At 33.8% G+C, this 17760-nt stretch overlaps 2 protein-coding genes across 2 annotated transcripts; both read left to right on the forward strand.

Moving 5' to 3' along the window:
• Positions 1-873: 873 nt before the first annotated feature.
• On the forward strand, positions 874-7706 carry LOC134257767 (CDK5 regulatory subunit-associated protein 3-like; the record flags this gene model as incomplete). Its single annotated transcript, XM_062740361.1, has 5 exons — positions 874-961; positions 1088-1170; positions 3077-3288; positions 5107-5278; positions 7355-7706. Coding segments are annotated over 5 exons (627 nt in total), but the record flags the coding sequence as incomplete, so codon positions are not given.
• Positions 7707-9999: 2293 nt separating this feature from the next.
• On the forward strand, positions 10000-13815 carry LOC134257772 (thrombospondin-1-like). The gene is made up of 6 exons (XM_062740367.1): positions 10000-10090; positions 11988-12104; positions 12255-12431; positions 12902-13069; positions 13411-13538; positions 13655-13815. Exons 1-6 carry the CDS (start codon positions 10036-10038, stop codon positions 13748-13750), a joined length of 741 nt encoding a protein of 246 aa, XP_062596351.1. The 5' UTR covers positions 10000-10035; the 3' UTR covers positions 13751-13815.
• The last annotated feature ends 3945 nt before the right edge of the window (positions 13816-17760 follow it).

The raw sequence follows: 17760 nt of genomic DNA on the forward strand, positions 1-17760 counted from the left end.
TGGACCACATGCATACTTTGTGATTCTTGACAATAAAAATGTATCTTTACATTTTCTATCCTCTGCCCTTTTGTTATTACGATAAAATGTAAGTATATATTGCTTACGCTTCAAAGGCCTATAGATCTATTTTAATATAAAAAAAAATGTTACACCCCCATTGTGACGTCATTATTTTTAAAAATGACGTACTTGCATTTCTAAAATATTTTATCGATAAGGCTTTATAGACAAAGACATTGCAACTAAATGTATAAAATAACATTGACTTGATATTCATAATATTGATGTGAAGAATTCATCCTATAAAATTACGATTTTTCAGCGATAACTGGCGAGTAATATTTCGTCTTATAGCACCATTCCGTCTTATTCATGTGTGTTGGTGGTTTAAAAATTTACACATTTTTAAAAAATAAACATAGTCCGCAAAATAACACCATCGTAATTTTTTGTATAAAGAATGCTTTTAAATCAATATTTCATCTGAGAAAATTTCAAAGTGGTGTTATGATGCGGACCTATTGAAAAATGCTTTTAAGTAGTTGATTTTTAACGATTTTTCCGGAAATACGTATTCCATGCATGTTTTGACCGCCATTAAATTGTTAAATGGGGACACATTCTAAAAATTTTGGTTTATATTTTAAGCAAGCATATATCCAACATTTATTTCCACTATAAAGTTTTGATTCATATGAAACTTAAATTTTTGAAAATTCTCATGGCCAAATATAATAAGAAGTGAATTTTGTTCTTTACAGCACATCTGCAGCCAAACACTTTTCAGTGTTGACTTTCCTTTCTCTTTCTTAAAAAAGAAAACATTTTTGCTATGTAAAAATGAAACATATACCTGTACCATTGTTTTAGAACCCTGCTCCCACTGCTGGACATGAGAGTGACAGTAATGGCATTGACTGGAATGAGGTCGTAATAGTGGACAAACCCGATTCTGCAGGTACAAAATCTCAGTAAAATTGTTAAAACTGGTGAACTACATGTATATTAAAAATATTATTGTTATTCAATTATGGTGAGGAGATTTGAATAGTTTGGTATTATTAATGATTATTTATCTTTTTAGAAGGTGTTGCCAAAGGAGAAGATGCCATGTCATTATTGGACAATCCACGTACAAGGACATTGTTTATTGATGATCTTATGGAGGTAAGCTTTTTACTTTCAGTGATCAAAAACCAGTCCATTATTGCAGAGTTCTTGAAATCTTTTTTCCACTGTCAGTCATTTGGACTGACTGCCACAGCAAGTTTGTCGGTCCAGACAGATTTCTATCAGTCCATTAAAATAATAAAACATAATTTTAAAAAGATTAAAACTGAATTTGAATTTTATTATCAATACATTTGGCACCCTCCGTCAATACACACTGCATACTTCATGCGAATTTGATCATCGTATAACAAATTTCGTTGAATTCCCGTGGGAGGTCGATTTTCTTAATAGGTTTTTAAGGGGGCCGACTATAGTTTCCATTGCGCAATATTTCGCGCATCATAGTAAAATGAAGCGTATTTACTGTTTTAATGTAACTTTTTTCGCTTAATTATCAAAATTAAACAAAATTAAGATTTTATAGGTATAAAAATGTAATTGCATTTTGATATAACTGATTTTTTAACCGATTTTGCAAATGATAGGTAGGTTGACGTTGTCGCAGTGTGTTTTTGATGTTATGATAATCTGTAGCTCTTAAAGAGAGGGGTAATAAAAGTATCATTTAAGAAAAAGTAATAAACATACGCTCTTGAAATTTAAAACATAGAGATTTGAGAATATCTCCAATATTTCTATTATGTTTTCATGTGAATACATTGTGTACGTCATATTTTGTAATACTCTATAAAAATAGTAAAATTTACTAATTTTTTGCATTTTGAGATGCCCCCTCTGGTAACAAGACGGTAGAATTTTGTGTCTCTTACATAAATTGTATAATATAGTATTACTCATCAAATATTATAGTTTGAACAAAATGTCTATTGTAGTATTTGTATAATTTGCTTTCAAATGCTAAAAATTGGCATTTTCCTATATAACCCTATGGAAAATGTACCTGTATTTTGAGACGGTCCTTAAGAAATACCTAGACGGTAGATTTCCCCTAAACTTTGCATGTACACTCAAGTTAATATAAGTTATATATGGTATAAAAATGAAGAGTTTCGCTATTGTAGTTTTCACACAATAAAACTATAGTCGGCCCCCTTAATTTTCTCACCTGGCTAATGCCTTATCGGCGTCAAAAACTTGTTAAAACAATTAATCAATCATAGTTTGGTACTTGCGTTCATCGAAGAAGCCATTACGAGATACTGAAAAACGTTTAACAGATTACAATTGGTCGGTTATAGGGAATTCGTACGAAATTTAGTCGGATTTTCGTAAGTTGCGCTCTCAACATCTACTGGTCATTTGGACTGACACAGAACGTAAAGTTATCAGTCCTTGGTTGTTTTTATCGGTCTTGCCGACAAGACCGAAAGATTTCAAGAACTCTGTTATTGTTGATTAATATATCATATCCAGATAAAAAAAAATGTTTTTAGATGTACATCTACATGTAAAAAGGATAATGATTGATGATAATGATTGATGAATAATTTTTAAATACATGTACCGTATATACTCGCCTATAAGTCGGTCCGTCTATAAGTCGGTTGTATTTAATAAGCTTATATATCAGAGGGACTGGCCTCATATAATACCATTCATTTAATAGCTCGCCTAAAAGTCGGACATAGAGTTTTGGACCAGAGATTAAGTCCCAAAAATCCGACTGATAGGCGAGTATATACGGTATAATATTATAATAAAATTAAGTGGATTAGAAAATGCTTTTCAGTTTTTCAACAATTATTTGTAAGACTAAATTCATTGAAAAAAATATAATAAATCTCAATTTATTGCTTTAAACAGTGTTATTGGTGAATTAATGATGGCATGATTATAAACCTACATGTACATAATGATTCATCATCTTGTAACAGTAGGAATGTTTAACTACAATATAACAATGGTAAGACTGCACTAATTACTTTGGAATCTTTTGTAGTTGGAGGCGTTCTTGTCCCAGCGGTTGTTTGAGCTGGAGTCGGACTCTGTGGGTGGAGATGTCCTGGTCAGCGGTCAGATGCAGGACGCCCCTCCCTCCATACAGCTCCACCAGGACACAGTGACCAGTATGATCGGTCAGGTCAGGGATGTTATAGCGGCATTCAGCACGGTCAAGATGCATCACCTTCTGTCCATCAGGAACTCTCCCAGGTGTGTGTAGTGATGGTCTTAACAAAGACTTCTTTATATAGTGGATCCTCATTTATATGGACGCTTTGGTCCCAGTTAATTTGTCCGGATATGTGAAGCATCCGGATACCTGAATCACCAGTTAAATAAGACATAACAACGTTAGAAAATTCTGTTCCAGTGAAAAATTGCCCGGATACTGAAGCATCCAGGTATCTGGTATCCGGATATCTGAAGGTCCACTGTACATGTGAATCTAATATCACATGTTCAAATTCAAATGTTTTTAGCTCTACTGGTCAGAGACCAGAAGAGCTTATGCGATAGTAATGCGTCCGGCGTCCGTCCGTCTGTCTGTCTGTCTGTCTGTCTGTCCGTCTGTCTGTCCGTCTGTCTGTAAACAATTTTTCAAAACGCTACTCCTCCTACAATTTTAGTCTGATTTCAATATAACTTGGCACACAAGTAGACTACACTAAGATACATAGAATAGTGCATGGGTTTTTAATTTCGATGAACGGTGTTGCCATGGTTACTAAAAATAGAATTTTCTGTGAAATTCCTTTAAAACGCTACTCCTTCCACAGTTTTGGTCTGATTTCAATATAACTTGGCACACAAGTAGACTACACTAAGATACATAGAATAGTGCATCGGTTTTTGATTTCGATGAACGGTGTTGCCATGGTTACTAAAAATAGAATTTTCTGTGAAATTCCTTTAAAACGCTACTCCTTCCACAGTTTTGGTCTGATTTCAATATAACTTGGCACACAAGTAGACTACACTAAGATACATAGAATAGTGCATCGGTTTTTAATTTCGATGAACGGTGTTGCCATGGTTACTAAAAATAGAATTTTCTGTGAAATTCCTTTAAAACGCTACTCCTTCCACAGTTTTGGTCTGATTTCAATATAACTTGGCACACAAGTAGACTACACTAAGATACATAGAATAGTGCATCGGTTTTTAATTTCGATGAACGATGTTGCCATGGTTACTAAAAATAGAATTTTCTGTGAAATTCCTTAAAAACGCTACTTCTTCTACAGTTTTGGTCTGATTTCAATATAACTTGGCACACAAGTAGACTACACTAAGATACATAGAATAGTGCATCGGTTTTTGATTTCAATGAACGGTGTTGCCATGGTTACTAAAAATAGAATTTTCTGTGAAATTCTTTAAAAACGCTACTCCTTCTACAGTTTTGGTCTGATTTCAGTATAACTTGGCACACAAGTAGACTACCCTAAGATACATAGAATAGTGCATCGGTTTCTGATTTCGATGAACGGTTTTACCATGGTTACTAAAAATAGAATTTTCTGTGAAATTCCTTAAAAACGGTACTCCTTCTACAGTTCTAGTTTGATTTCAAAATAAGTTGGCACACAAGTAGACTACACAAAGATACATAAAATAGTGCAATGGTTTTTGATAAGTACATACCAGTAGAGCTACAGTCTCGACAGAGACTTCTGGTTTATATAAATTTTCAGCCCTTTTGCAAGAAAAGTTAGACATTTGTTTACTATTTTTCGATGTATAGATAAGTGTAGTGTCATACCTCCTTATCTCAAACTCAATGCAACCTAGAAAAAAATTCAAGATGTTTAAGGATTTGAAATATGGAGTGTAAATAATTGATAAGGAGTTCCAATTCACTCTGACATATCCATGGTATTTGAGATATCATTGTTGGAGATATCAAGGTTCAACTGTTCAACTTTATAATTATATTAAGGTAGAATTTATAAAATTTACTTAAAAGTTTTTAGAAGTACATCAGTTTAATTTTAAAGCAAAAATTAATAAAGAATTGAAAAATTTTAGGTATGTGGAACGTTTAAAGGACACATTAAAACAGATGTTAAACTTGGCTGACAAGATGGTGTTCCTGGAGAAAGAGATGGTCGTCAAACATAAGGATGCTGAGACTGAGCAGTCAGAAACACAGCCTAAACTAGAACTAGTCATCAAACGCACCAAAGAACTGCAAAAACAGGTATGTATGCATTAGTCATCAATCTTGCCAAAGAACAGCAAAAACAGGTACACCATACATCAAATGTACCAAAGAACTGCAAAACAGGTATACAATACAGTAGACATTAAACACACCAAAGAAGTAAGACAAGTCATCATTATGTCATTAGATTTGTAAAAACAGGTTATACACTTGACATCAAATGCAGCAAAGAACTACTATAATGGGTATACATTAGATAAGAACTGCAGAATCAAGTAAAACTTGTCATCAAATGCTCCAAAGAACTGCAAAATAGTAAATCTAGTCATCAGTAGGGGTGGGACGATATACCGATACACCGATACATATCGATATTTTCCTCTAAGATACGGTTTACGATACAAGCATTCAAATATCGGTACGAAACGATACACGAACGACCTATCCAAAATTGAAAATGAAAGTACATTTCTTGGAAAATGGCGGCTTGTACGAAGCGAAAAGATGATGCTGATTATTGAAAACACACTTTAGAACTAATAAGTCGTTGTTTAATAGGGGTAAAATGTTTTCACTTTTAAGCAGCCTCGTAAGATGGGCAAGAAAAGTTCAGTATGTAATGCGTGCTATACACAGAAAGCATCGTTTCCAGAGCATTTGATATTATTAAATGTTAGTCCATCTCGTATTTTTTTGTAATCTCAGCTTTGCTACAGACTTTCAGCAATTAATAAAAATGTAAATGTGATGTTTTTAAACGAATTTTAGTCTGTGTTCTCTGATGAACTACACAAGTATTAATTTGTAAACAACTTCTTAAATTAAAGTACATGTAGTTTGGTATGTACATGTATTATTGTTTTTGTAAAGTTTTAGTGAATGATATTGATGAACTTCACGTATTAATTTCAAAGCACACAAGATTTGATGTAGAATAATTGTCAAGGCAAAAAATGAAATAAAATACTAATTCTTTTGAATAGTTTTGCAATTTATCATGTTGATTTAATGACAAGACAAGAAATGAAATAAAATACTAATTTTTTAAAATAGTTTTATAATTTATAAAAATATCGAGATACGTATAGTAAGGTGCCAGTATATCGAGATACGTATCGTATCGCAAGATCTGTGTATCGTCCCACCCCTAGTCATCAGATGCAGTAAAAGACCAAAGACCTACATATAAAACAGGCAACACTAGTCATTCAACACTCGGAACTGTATTAAAGATACATGTGTAACATTAGTCGTCAAACGCACCAAAGATCTGCATAACCAGTTGGACCAGTAGATAAAAGTTTAGTTAGGATTGTCCTGGGCTGTGTTCTCGATCATAGTGGCTAACATAGCAGCTACACGTAAGTGTTAGATATCTATCTATAAATATCTATTTCTATTGAATGGACAGCTAGTTTAGCCGCTAAGTGTCAGATTTTGGATAAAACTACTGCATATATGAAAAACCTTATTTTTGGAACAAAAGGAGTTTATTTCAAGCAAAAAAATATATGCAAAACATTTAATTCCCTCAGATGAATAGAAAATAATACACTATTTTGTTAACATCATGTGTTCTGAGTTGTAACTAAGAAGGCCATCTTAGATTTGGTACTTACAAAAAAATGTAGCATCAAATACTTATGCTGGCTCTCCCTACATAGCGGCTAACTTAGCTTTCGGTTCAAAAGCAAAGCTTTATGTATAGCATAGCAATTAATGCTGTTGAACACACCCCTGTTATCACAGAAGAAGCTTACCCCAAACACGATTCTATATGGTACTCAGTGAAATTTTAAGAAATAAAGTAACTGTTAGAATGAAGCACATTTTAAGATCTTTAATCAGTTTTCAAATTGCATTCAATGGGATTTATTCCAAGACTTGAAAGTTCTGGGTTCTTTTTTGAAAATTACATTAAGAACATTTGAACAGGAACATTCTGTTTTTGGTGTTAAATTTCAAGTATTCAACCTTTTTCGAAACATAGACTTATCACATGACCAATAGATGTGATTTTGGGGATTGTTGTTTCTATACTCTTTAGCAAAAGTTCCAACTATTGTAGTATTGATGTTGATTATTAATTAAAACCGTTTTTGTTCACTTCAGATGGAAGCTGAAATATCGAAGCGATACAAGGACCGAGTGGTGAATATAATGGGAGAAATAAACACAATGTGATGATAGTCCTAGTTATAGACCACACACAATTGTGATAACTAAATCAGATGTGATTGAAGATGTCCATGGACCAAGTCAATAAAAAGTATCACATAATATCATAAATGTGTATACAAAGTGTAACAGGCACTCATAGAAAGAGGGAAGAGCAGGTTTATTAAATAAAGATCTTGTTTTCCATACTAGATTGAAAAAATTGTCTAGAGTGACAATTTAAAGCTGAGATGGAGTATATTGTTAACTTTTTCTGTAACATGTGATATTTATAATAAAATTATGGGAAGGCATTTCTACATTTGTCTTTGAAATGTGAAGTTTTTTCCAAGACTAAATACCGGAAGACATGTAGAAAGATTAAGAATTCCAATAAATTGTCATAGATGTTTTTATGGTAGACTTTCCACATTTTTATCCTCTCCAGAAACACAGAAGAATTATTGTATTCTAACTAGTTTATGATCTAAAGAGTCCATTTTTTACGCAATAAACACAGGTACTTGTTTCTGTAATAATATTTTGAATCCGTTGTATAAAATACTAAAGTTAGAAAATATTACAGAGACAAGTGCTTGTGATCAGAACCCCTCTCCCTGAGACCATGAATTTATAATTCTGGTAGAGGGTTCATTGATGCCGATAGTTTAAGTGATTAATGTCCAAAAGTCTCAGGGACAGGGGCAATGAAAATTTATATTTGTTTCCCTTATAGTAACCTAATACATAGTTGCTATATGCCAAGGTTGGTTGAAATTGGTTCATTTAGGTGCCTCGGTAGGACCATTTTCAAAAGTGTTATAGCGCGTTATTACCAAAGCATAATGTTCCACTTTTGCAATTGGCAACACGCTAGTACTTATTCACATCGCACTAACGCGTTATTCCTAACGCATTGTTGCATTTTTGCAAGTGACAACACACAAACGCAACATTACACAACATGCCGTCACGCTAACACACAGCAAGCAATCACGCTATACACAACGTATTGTGTGTTTAGATTGACGGCGTATTATGTGAAGTTGCGTTATAGCTTGTCAAAGTGTTGTGTATTAGTGCGATGGCGTGTTTCGTCAAGTAAGACTTTGCCGTGACCCACTGTGTCTAGAAAATTGCAAAAATATGTGGTAAAAAAATCACGCGAATGGAGAGAGAGAGGAAAAATCAGATCATGAAGAGAGTTCAGTTACTCAGGTGAACCTTGTGGCAAAAGGGGGTCTCTTGCTGATGTATATGGTTGTACCACTGTCATGTGATGTCTGAAGCAGACACGTAGGCCATGAGCTAAGGAGGCCTAATATGCATGCAAATCTCATGCGCATCTGTCTCTGTGTCTGACGCTAAGGAGGTCAAATATGCATGCAATTCTCGTGCTGCTGCCTTTGTGTTTGACGTCGGTGGTCGAGGACAATTGAAATTGGCAAATCTAAATCTATAATTTTATTTTACAGTGAAGTTGAAATATAAGGAATCACTGTCTAGTTAATATAGTATGCCAGGGACATCAACGATAGTGGGAAACATGGGATAATTTATGCATAACGGGCTTCGCGCGTTATGCAAATTATTCCATGTTTCCCACTATCATTTATGCCCTGGCATACTATACTAACTAAACAGTGATTCCTTAAATATTTATAGCATAAATATAATTTTTCAGTATTGTAATTAGGAATTTAAGGATGGGGAACTGTCCTTTTTTATGAACATTTTCAAATCAAACTAACTACTGTAAATCACTTTTTATTCGCCAGAACTTCATTTTCGCTTAATTACGCGAGACGGTATTCTCGCTAAAATTTCATTCTCGCATAAAATAGAATTCCTTAAAATTCGTGAAAATTTTGTCTCGCTAATAAAGACTAAATAACTATCTCGCGAAAATAAGTTGTCGCGAAAATTAAGTGATCTACAGTATTCATCTTGAAAAAAAAACCGGGGGGGGGGATCCCAGTATGTAGATGCAACGAAATGGTGTTACCGAGTTATTGTCCCCTGCTGAAGTGGGGGATATTAATTTTGGTCTGTCCGTCTGTATGTAACACTTTCGTTTCCACGCAATATCTCTAGAAGCCTTTGAGTCTTTGCAATGAAATTTTACAACTTCCTATGGCCTAAGAAATATTGTTTTGAGGTTAAAAGGTCAAGGTCATAAATTCAGTAATTATTTCTGTTTTAACACTTTCGTTTCGGGCGATATGTCAGAAACCTTTGAGCTTTTGTAATAACTTTTTATTCCACAAATCCCAATGGCCTAAGGAAGACACCGATTTATTTTGAGGTCAAAAGGTAAAGGTCGTAAATTCATGTATTCTGTGTACTTGTAAAACTTTCATTTCCGGACGATATCTCAAGAAGCTTTTGAGATTTTGCAATTATATTTAATATCATAACTCTCTTTGCGCGCGCCCCCCCCCCCCCCCGCCCCGCCCTTCTTTATGTGCTCCCTCGACACCCCCTCCCCTTCCGACCAGCGCATTCTATTCTTTATTTCTTTATTTAAGCGGGAGACACAGATTCTCTGAATTCGCATGTTTAAAATGTTATCTACATGATCAATGTGTATGCTATTGTCGTAAGTGAATGTGTCCTCGGAAAAGAGATAAGCCAAGATGAAATTTTCTGTACCAATATTCGCCATTTTTTGGTTTCTGGAATTCATAATAGGTAAGATGATTATGAAAGATGTTTCAAAACACATCTACACAATAAGCAAACAACTGGTTTATGTTTTTGCATTGAACCCTATGCATTGTAATTTCTGAACAGGATCTTGAAATCATATGTAAAATCGTTATCAAGTAACATAGACAAGAATCTACAAATGGAAAGTGCTCGGTATAAATTTTACCTTTTTCGTGACACACTAACCATCTTAAGTAAGAAATAAGACAAAGTGAGGTACTGATCATTTGCATATTGGAACATCGGTATACCAGTACGGTCACTACTTGTCTTGAATCTAGTTCATGTTCATTTTAATAAGTTACCAAATCAATGCTTTAGTAATAATGCTCGTTAATTTAACAGTCTTTGCTAGTGGACCTTAAATTCAGTAAATTATAAGAATAAAATTTAAAAAAAACCCAGCGTACTAAGTACTATATTTTGTGAAGGAAGGTTATTTTAGAAGAAAATGACATACTAAGACATTTATTTTTAAAATACTCCTATTTTTACATATAGTCTGCACACAGATTTATTTTATGCAGTGATAATATTTTATGTTGGCCCTAAAATATATTTTAAATTTTTAAAACTTATATAAATTCTATCATCATATTTTATTAATTAAGAGTGTTTCGGCAGTATTAATAGCACATGTCATTTCATAATTGTGATAAGGCCTGCCATCATCAGGGGTCCACCTTATGCATAAATCAATCAATTTCTTTGAACTTCATTTGATTTTCATTTAATTTAATAGGTCGAGGTAGTTCCAGATTAGAATTGTCTGCTAAATATGCTTTCTCGACAGAATGTAGCAATTCATCAAATCACATTTAAAAAAATCAAAGATGAAAAACAACAAAAAGGCTGTACCCAACGTTTTGGTCACCAAGTTTAACTCATGTATAAAGGGGTTAAGGAAACGACTTATGAAATATTGGGAATTATATACTAGATGACGATGTATGCAAAGAATTATTCACAACACCCCCTATGGTGGCATACAGCAAACACAAGAATATAGGCGATCTTATCATTAGATCCAAATTAAAATCAAATGAATTTCAAAGAAATTGATTGATTTATGCATAAGGTGAACCCCTGATGATGGCAGGCCTTATCACAATTATGAAATGACATGTGCTATTAATACTACCGAAACACTCTTAATTAATTTTTACAAATGAGCAACTGACCAAATGCTTTATTAAGAGTGTCGGATTCTAATAAGTTTAAGACATGTCTGGATGTTAGGATGCCGTCTTTTTTTGCACAAAAATGAGCTAAACATAGTTTCACAGTTGATAAACTAGGTTTATCGACTGTAAACTATAATTTACAAACCGTGAGCTATCAAGAAAAAATTCATTAACTATAGTTTTCATCTGTTAAACTATATTTAACGGTCGTTAACTATAGTTTACGAATGCTAATCTAAGTTTATCTGTCTGTAATAAAACGCTAACAATAGATTTTGTTGATAAACATAGATTCACGTCTGTAAACTATGATTTACAATCGTGAACTATAGTTAAGAGTTGTTAATCATAGTTTCACAAATCTTAAAACTATATTTATCAGATTGTTAACCATAGTTTACAAATCGTGAAACTGTATTTATCAGCTAATCTTTGTTTTGAAATCGCAAATGAATGTTTTCAGTGTTAAGTATAGTTTACGGTTCTGAAACATAGGTTATGGCGTTAACTCATTGTTTACATATGTAAAATGTAGATTAACGTTGTAAACTATAGTTTACAGTCCGTACACTATAGTTTGCAACCGATAAACCTAGTTTTTCGACTGTGAAATTATGTTTATCTCATATTTTTGAATTTGGCGTGCCATAATCTAGATTTTTCTTCCTTTGCCAACGATTAAGTATTTTTTGCAGATTGCTATGGCGCTATACCCTGTACAAATCATGATGATTGCGGAGGTATCCAGTGTCCTGCAGGATACGCGCCATACTGCGCTACCATTTTATTCAGCCAATGTAAATGCAGCCAATGTGAGTATTAAAAAATGTTCAGTTTAACTGTTTCTGCGCCCTACTACATGTATACATGCAACTTTACCTAATTAAGACATGTATTGTAGGCATTTTTTTTCTGTTTAAGTAAAAAAACCATTGAATGCTAAAATCTTTTTATTTTTAAAGCTGATGCAATTTGGTCGACGTGGACCGCATGGAGTCAGTGCAGCGTAACGTGTGGCGCTGCGTCGGGTTCGCGAACAAGGCAGCGGAATTGTGCAAAGAGCGGCACCACCAACGATTTTTGTGTCGGTAACCACCTCCAAGGAGAAGTGTGCCGTGCAAATTCATCACATTGTCCACGTGTGTATTGACCTCAAATCGGTTAACTTGCTCACTGCATGGCAATTACAAAACTTTAATATATTTTTCCATATCAATTAAATCATATACCGTATATATTAAACAGAAAGGATGTTGAGATCCCTAAAAAAAAATACTGGAAACAATATATTCTGCAATATAGGTTACCGTTATCTTTCTCTGCACAAAAAATCGCTAATGTTACTTCTCGCTAAATTATGCTGTGATTTTAAGGACATATCGCTAAATTTTCTTCTCGCTGAAATTTTCATTTAAAAACAGTACGTAAAATATATTAAGACAACGAACAGTATTCAATTTCAGAAGTCTATTCAAACAGTACAAATTAGAAGCAGAGCAAACACGGACCTCTAAAACATCTGAATTGGGATCAGTTGCAATGGAGGAGTGAATATCCCTTGATATATTTACCGTTATTTTTATTAATCTAAATGAGTGTATATTTAAAGGGGACGGTCACTGGGGACATTGGCTTGCCTGGTCTCCATGCAGTGTATCGTGTGGTAAAGGAACGAGACAGAGACTCCGGCAGTGTAACAACCCTCCCCCAGCCTATGGAGGATCCTACTGCTCGGGTTATGTCAGAGATAACCAGGCTTGCTCCCATTCTTGTACAAGTAAGACCATAGCAAAATACGACATGGTAACGTTGTCCTAAACATGCGGGTTTTTTTGGCCAAAAGCTAATCAAATCTGGTGATAGTTTATTTTATGTAGAGAAACATGTTAATTCCGCTTAGGTTATTAAGAAACTGAGTACTGAGTATTATTTCCCTTTTTGGTTTTAGCCACTTCCACAACATCAACAACAACCACTTCAGCTACCACTAATGTACCAGGTACTGATCTATTTCCTGAAAATATGCTTCTTTATACAGTAAATTAATGTTAAGTCAGCGGAATTACATACATTTATATACATTGTAACAAAATACCCTGTGCCCCTAATTTTGATTAGGTAAACCTTGTCCCTCATGCGATGAAAACCTGAACTGTGTTTGGAATCAGACCTGTTCAGCATCAGAATCATGCATGGTGAGGGCTGTAACAGGTCACGGATTTCAATTCACTGTACATTGTATCCTAGTAAGTAACTCTTTACTTAACGGTCATGGTCAAATTATATTATTTATGAATAAAGTCTGTTCTGTAGTAAATAATTTGCAATTTTTGAGATGAATAAACTTGTAATTTCATTACAGAGTCAAGACTGTCACTTCATGACCACATTTTTACACAACTCAGAAATCTACTGCTGTGATGATAGAGACTGTCTTAGAAAATATATTGGGATATAGAGTGTAGTTCTGTTGTTTCTGCTGTAGATATTAGATACGCAGGTCTTGGAAAAGAATAAAAATGCACTCTTTCACAAAATAAAATGTGAAGGTCAGAAATTCATACTTTCTGTGATTCCAGTTTGTAAAAGTTGTGCTTTTTGCAAAAGAAGTATGTATTACAGTTTGGACTTTTGCAAAGAAAGTACTAGTATGTTTTACAATGGACTCGTGCTAAGAAGGTATGTATCTCAATATGGGCCTTTGCAAAGACAGTATATATTACAATTTGGGCTTTTGCAAAGAAAGTCTAAATTACAATATGTATTTTTGCAAAGAAAGTATATTTTACAATTTGGGCTTTTGACAAGAGAGTATGCATTACAATTTGTGCTCTTGCAAAGAAAGTGACTGTATACATGTATTACAATTTGGGCTTTTCCAAAGAAAGTCTTTCAAATAACAGTTTGGACTTTTGCCAAGAAAGTGTATATTTAAATTTGTGCTCTTGCTAAGAAAGTATAGAATAAAATTTGTGATTTTGCAAAGAAAGTATAAATTACAATGTTGATTTTGCAAAGAAGGTATGTATTTCAATTTGGGCTTTTGCATCTAGTATTTGGAACTGGACAAGTGTTGACAAATGAGTTGATGAAACAAGCGTGAAAAGATGGAGATAACGAACAGTTATTCGTCTCTTAAAAATCTACAAGTAATTCAAATCCGTGAACAGACCAATAAAGCATGTGTTTTTGGAAAGCAGACAAAAAAATATATTTACATTTTGAACAAAATATGTGTTGAGGAAGATAGATCATGCCTTTCATTTTCATGAAACATATGGAGATAACGAACAGTATTCAAGATCAAAGGTCCATAAAACAATACAAAGTAGGAGCAGAGCAATCATGGACCTCCGAAACATCAGAGGTGGGATCAGGTGCTATGGAGGAGTGAGCATCCCCTGCCGACCGGTCACACCCGCCGTGTGTTCCTTGTCATGTTCGGGAAATAACGGAAAAAACCCGTAGTCAATTTAGTGTATAAATAATGGACTAACAATAAGTATGAAAAACGTCAGTCAGCATTTAACTCAATGATAAATTGTATTTGCTGACAAGGTCATTGTATCGACCATAGAAATTACGAAATGATGACTTTAAACGAGACAGCTGAAATTCTTGTTTCATCAACTTGTTTGTCAATAAATTACCTCGTTTTAAAAATTGTTCATAAGTAGGGCATGCTCTTCCGTATCGAATCAACTGAGATATATAAACTCCGTATGCAGATGAAGGTATATTGCTGCATAGGTAAGGGAAGTTGACGATAGAAAAGTTAAAGTCATCACGTTTATCACAGAGCATGGTTGTTAGATTACCATTAACGTTTTTTTTTCAAGTAAAATATCCATATATGAAACAAATGTGTCAGACTCTGTGGTATCTTTAATTTCATCTCAAGCTCACAAGGATATATCGTATCGACACAAGAATGGAAATGACCATTGTTAATTGACAGTACGTCGTCGATGTATCTAAATGTCGAGATGAAGGCCATAGCAAGTGTTACTTCTTTTCACGCATAAGATCTTGCACAAATTCTGCTTTATAGGAATATAAAAAAGTCTAATGACGGGGCGCAATTGGTATCCATGGGAATTCCAGTAGATTGTTGGAAGACCTGGTCTCAAAAAACGACATAGATATTGTCAATCAGAAACTCAAGCATCTATTTAATGTCAACTTCAGAGTACTTGTGTGTACAATCAGAATATTTTTAACAAAATAATTTTGCGAATGACCAATGACAAGGTAAGTAAATTTACGAGTTCCATTTTTATTGAAAAAGCAGCTGTCAATGAATATCAAAAAGCCTGGACTTTAATTTATCGTGGGGAATGGTTGTGTATAAAGTTGAAAAGTCGTAAGTTTTTAAGCTGTTGATTTTGATGAAATTTTGTAATTTCACATTGTCCAAAAGTTCCTTGGAATTTTTAAGTATCCACCTCTGATTAAAACCACTTCTTGAATATATTGGTGCACAGTACTATTGAAGTTTCTCCCTCACTACTGCTAATATCTTGGTGAGGAGTAAAGAAAGAGGTGAAGAATTTCTTCCTTGGAAAGGGAACTATAAGTATAAGTTGGATTACCACTTGTACAATTAAATCCAAGTTCTTCTAAAATACAATTTATATAATGAGCCTTACAAACGAAGACAATGTTGTTACCTGCTTTGTCAGCAGGGACCAGTACATATTAATTTATCTTTTTTTTTGTATATTTTTGTATAAAAAGGCTTACAATATTTCTAGAACAATTTAACTATTGAAACTCTTTGAATAATTTTATTATTTATTTGAACTATTTAGATTTAACAATCATAAACTATCTATTAATCAGCCATTTTAGCCAAACCTTACCGGTATTTAAAAAGTTCTCTTTTTCAGGTCATCTCGTTGGAAAATAAAATCGGGATTCAATTTCAATGGATGAGATACATTAAAATATTTAAATTTCTAATTGTTGTCTCTGTGATGTCCATGAAAGTGAGGTGAGTTGGTTTAAAATATATTCATATTAATGAACTGGATTGAACAGCAGGCATAAATCTCTTATATTGTCCTCTCCATAAAGTAACTGATTTCTGGATAATATGCACCTGAATGTTAATTCCACCAGGTGAAAGTCATGATGCAATGAAATTCTCAATTTTGGAAGAGGTGCCCATGTTCATCATAACTGGATTTAGTTTGTTTGGTTAATACACACGAGGAAAGGAGAAGAAGAATTTTTTTTATAGAATTGATGCATTTTTAATATCTAATCAACAGAGCCCCGCCTTTTCATCAGAACCCCAGGGGGCATGGAATATACAATTGTGGAGGAGGCACCCTTCCTCATCAGAAATATGTATTAAATATGATTGTTTAATATCCAGGAGCAGAGGAGAAGATTATTTTAATAACTTTTCACTAAATATTCAATGGATCCTTAGCACCAGAACCTCTGACCCTGAGACCATGAATTTCGGATGCGGGCTCAATGATTATTACATTCATGCCAACAGTTTGAATTCTTGATTTTTTTTTTTGCACTTATTTTGAAGGATTTAGCTCGACCCCTCAAGCTCCAAGGGGGAACGCGCCATGAATTTCACATGCTATATGCCACAAGGATTAAACTGGTTAACTGGTTTCAGAAGCTGAAAATGTACAAAAGTTAAAATGTTCCCTTAATGCCATTCCATGTTCTTTCTATGAGTGTTTGTATCAATGAGCTATCTTTCGATGAGTTGTCAAAGACTCTGTACAAAGGTAGAAGAAGTTCAAAATCAGAAGTGGGCATATTAACATGATTAAGCCACTAGTAACACTCCGAGTCAATAAATCACTCTTTGCTGCCATATCCAAGTCAATCGAGGTGGGAGTCCTCTAAGATTTTGAATGAAAGACAATCCCATAAATTCACATTCAAAGTCATGTGAGTTGCGATACAAACTTCCATGTATTAAAACACAGAAGAGGAGACATATCTGTCGACCATTTTTGATGCTATTTACAATTGAAAGTATTGGAAAAGTAAAATGCAAATGATGCGGTCTCAAATATATTTTAAAAGCTTAGTATTCATTTGATATATTTACAAGAACGATATCCTATATTAGTGTAAGAGTTATAGATCATAATTATATGAAGCATTCGTGAATAACTATATATTATGCAATTGGTTGTTGGTGCTATGATCAAGCTGCAGTTTTAGATCCAAATCAGAATTTCTAGATAATCATAAAGTTCTAATCTAGAATAAAGTTTTAAATATAATTCAATTTTGATCTCTTCTGTATTGTCTAGATTCAAATGCATTATTGGGATAAATATTAATCACTTGAGTGGCTGCAATTGATTTCAAGATTGCTTGATTCTGGACCCAGGTAAAGGAGAGCATTGCTTATTCTTTACGTATTTACACTTATCTTTCATTGCTAGAAAATGGCAATAATTATGACACAATAAGAGGAATTTTCAC

This window comes from Saccostrea cucullata, unplaced genomic scaffold (assembly GCF_032062105.1).
Source record: "Saccostrea cucullata isolate Sc308-1 unplaced genomic scaffold, CSIRO_AGI_Scuc_v1 ctg1797, whole genome shotgun sequence".
Taxonomy (NCBI): domain Eukaryota; kingdom Metazoa; phylum Mollusca; class Bivalvia; order Ostreida; family Ostreidae; genus Saccostrea; species Saccostrea cuccullata.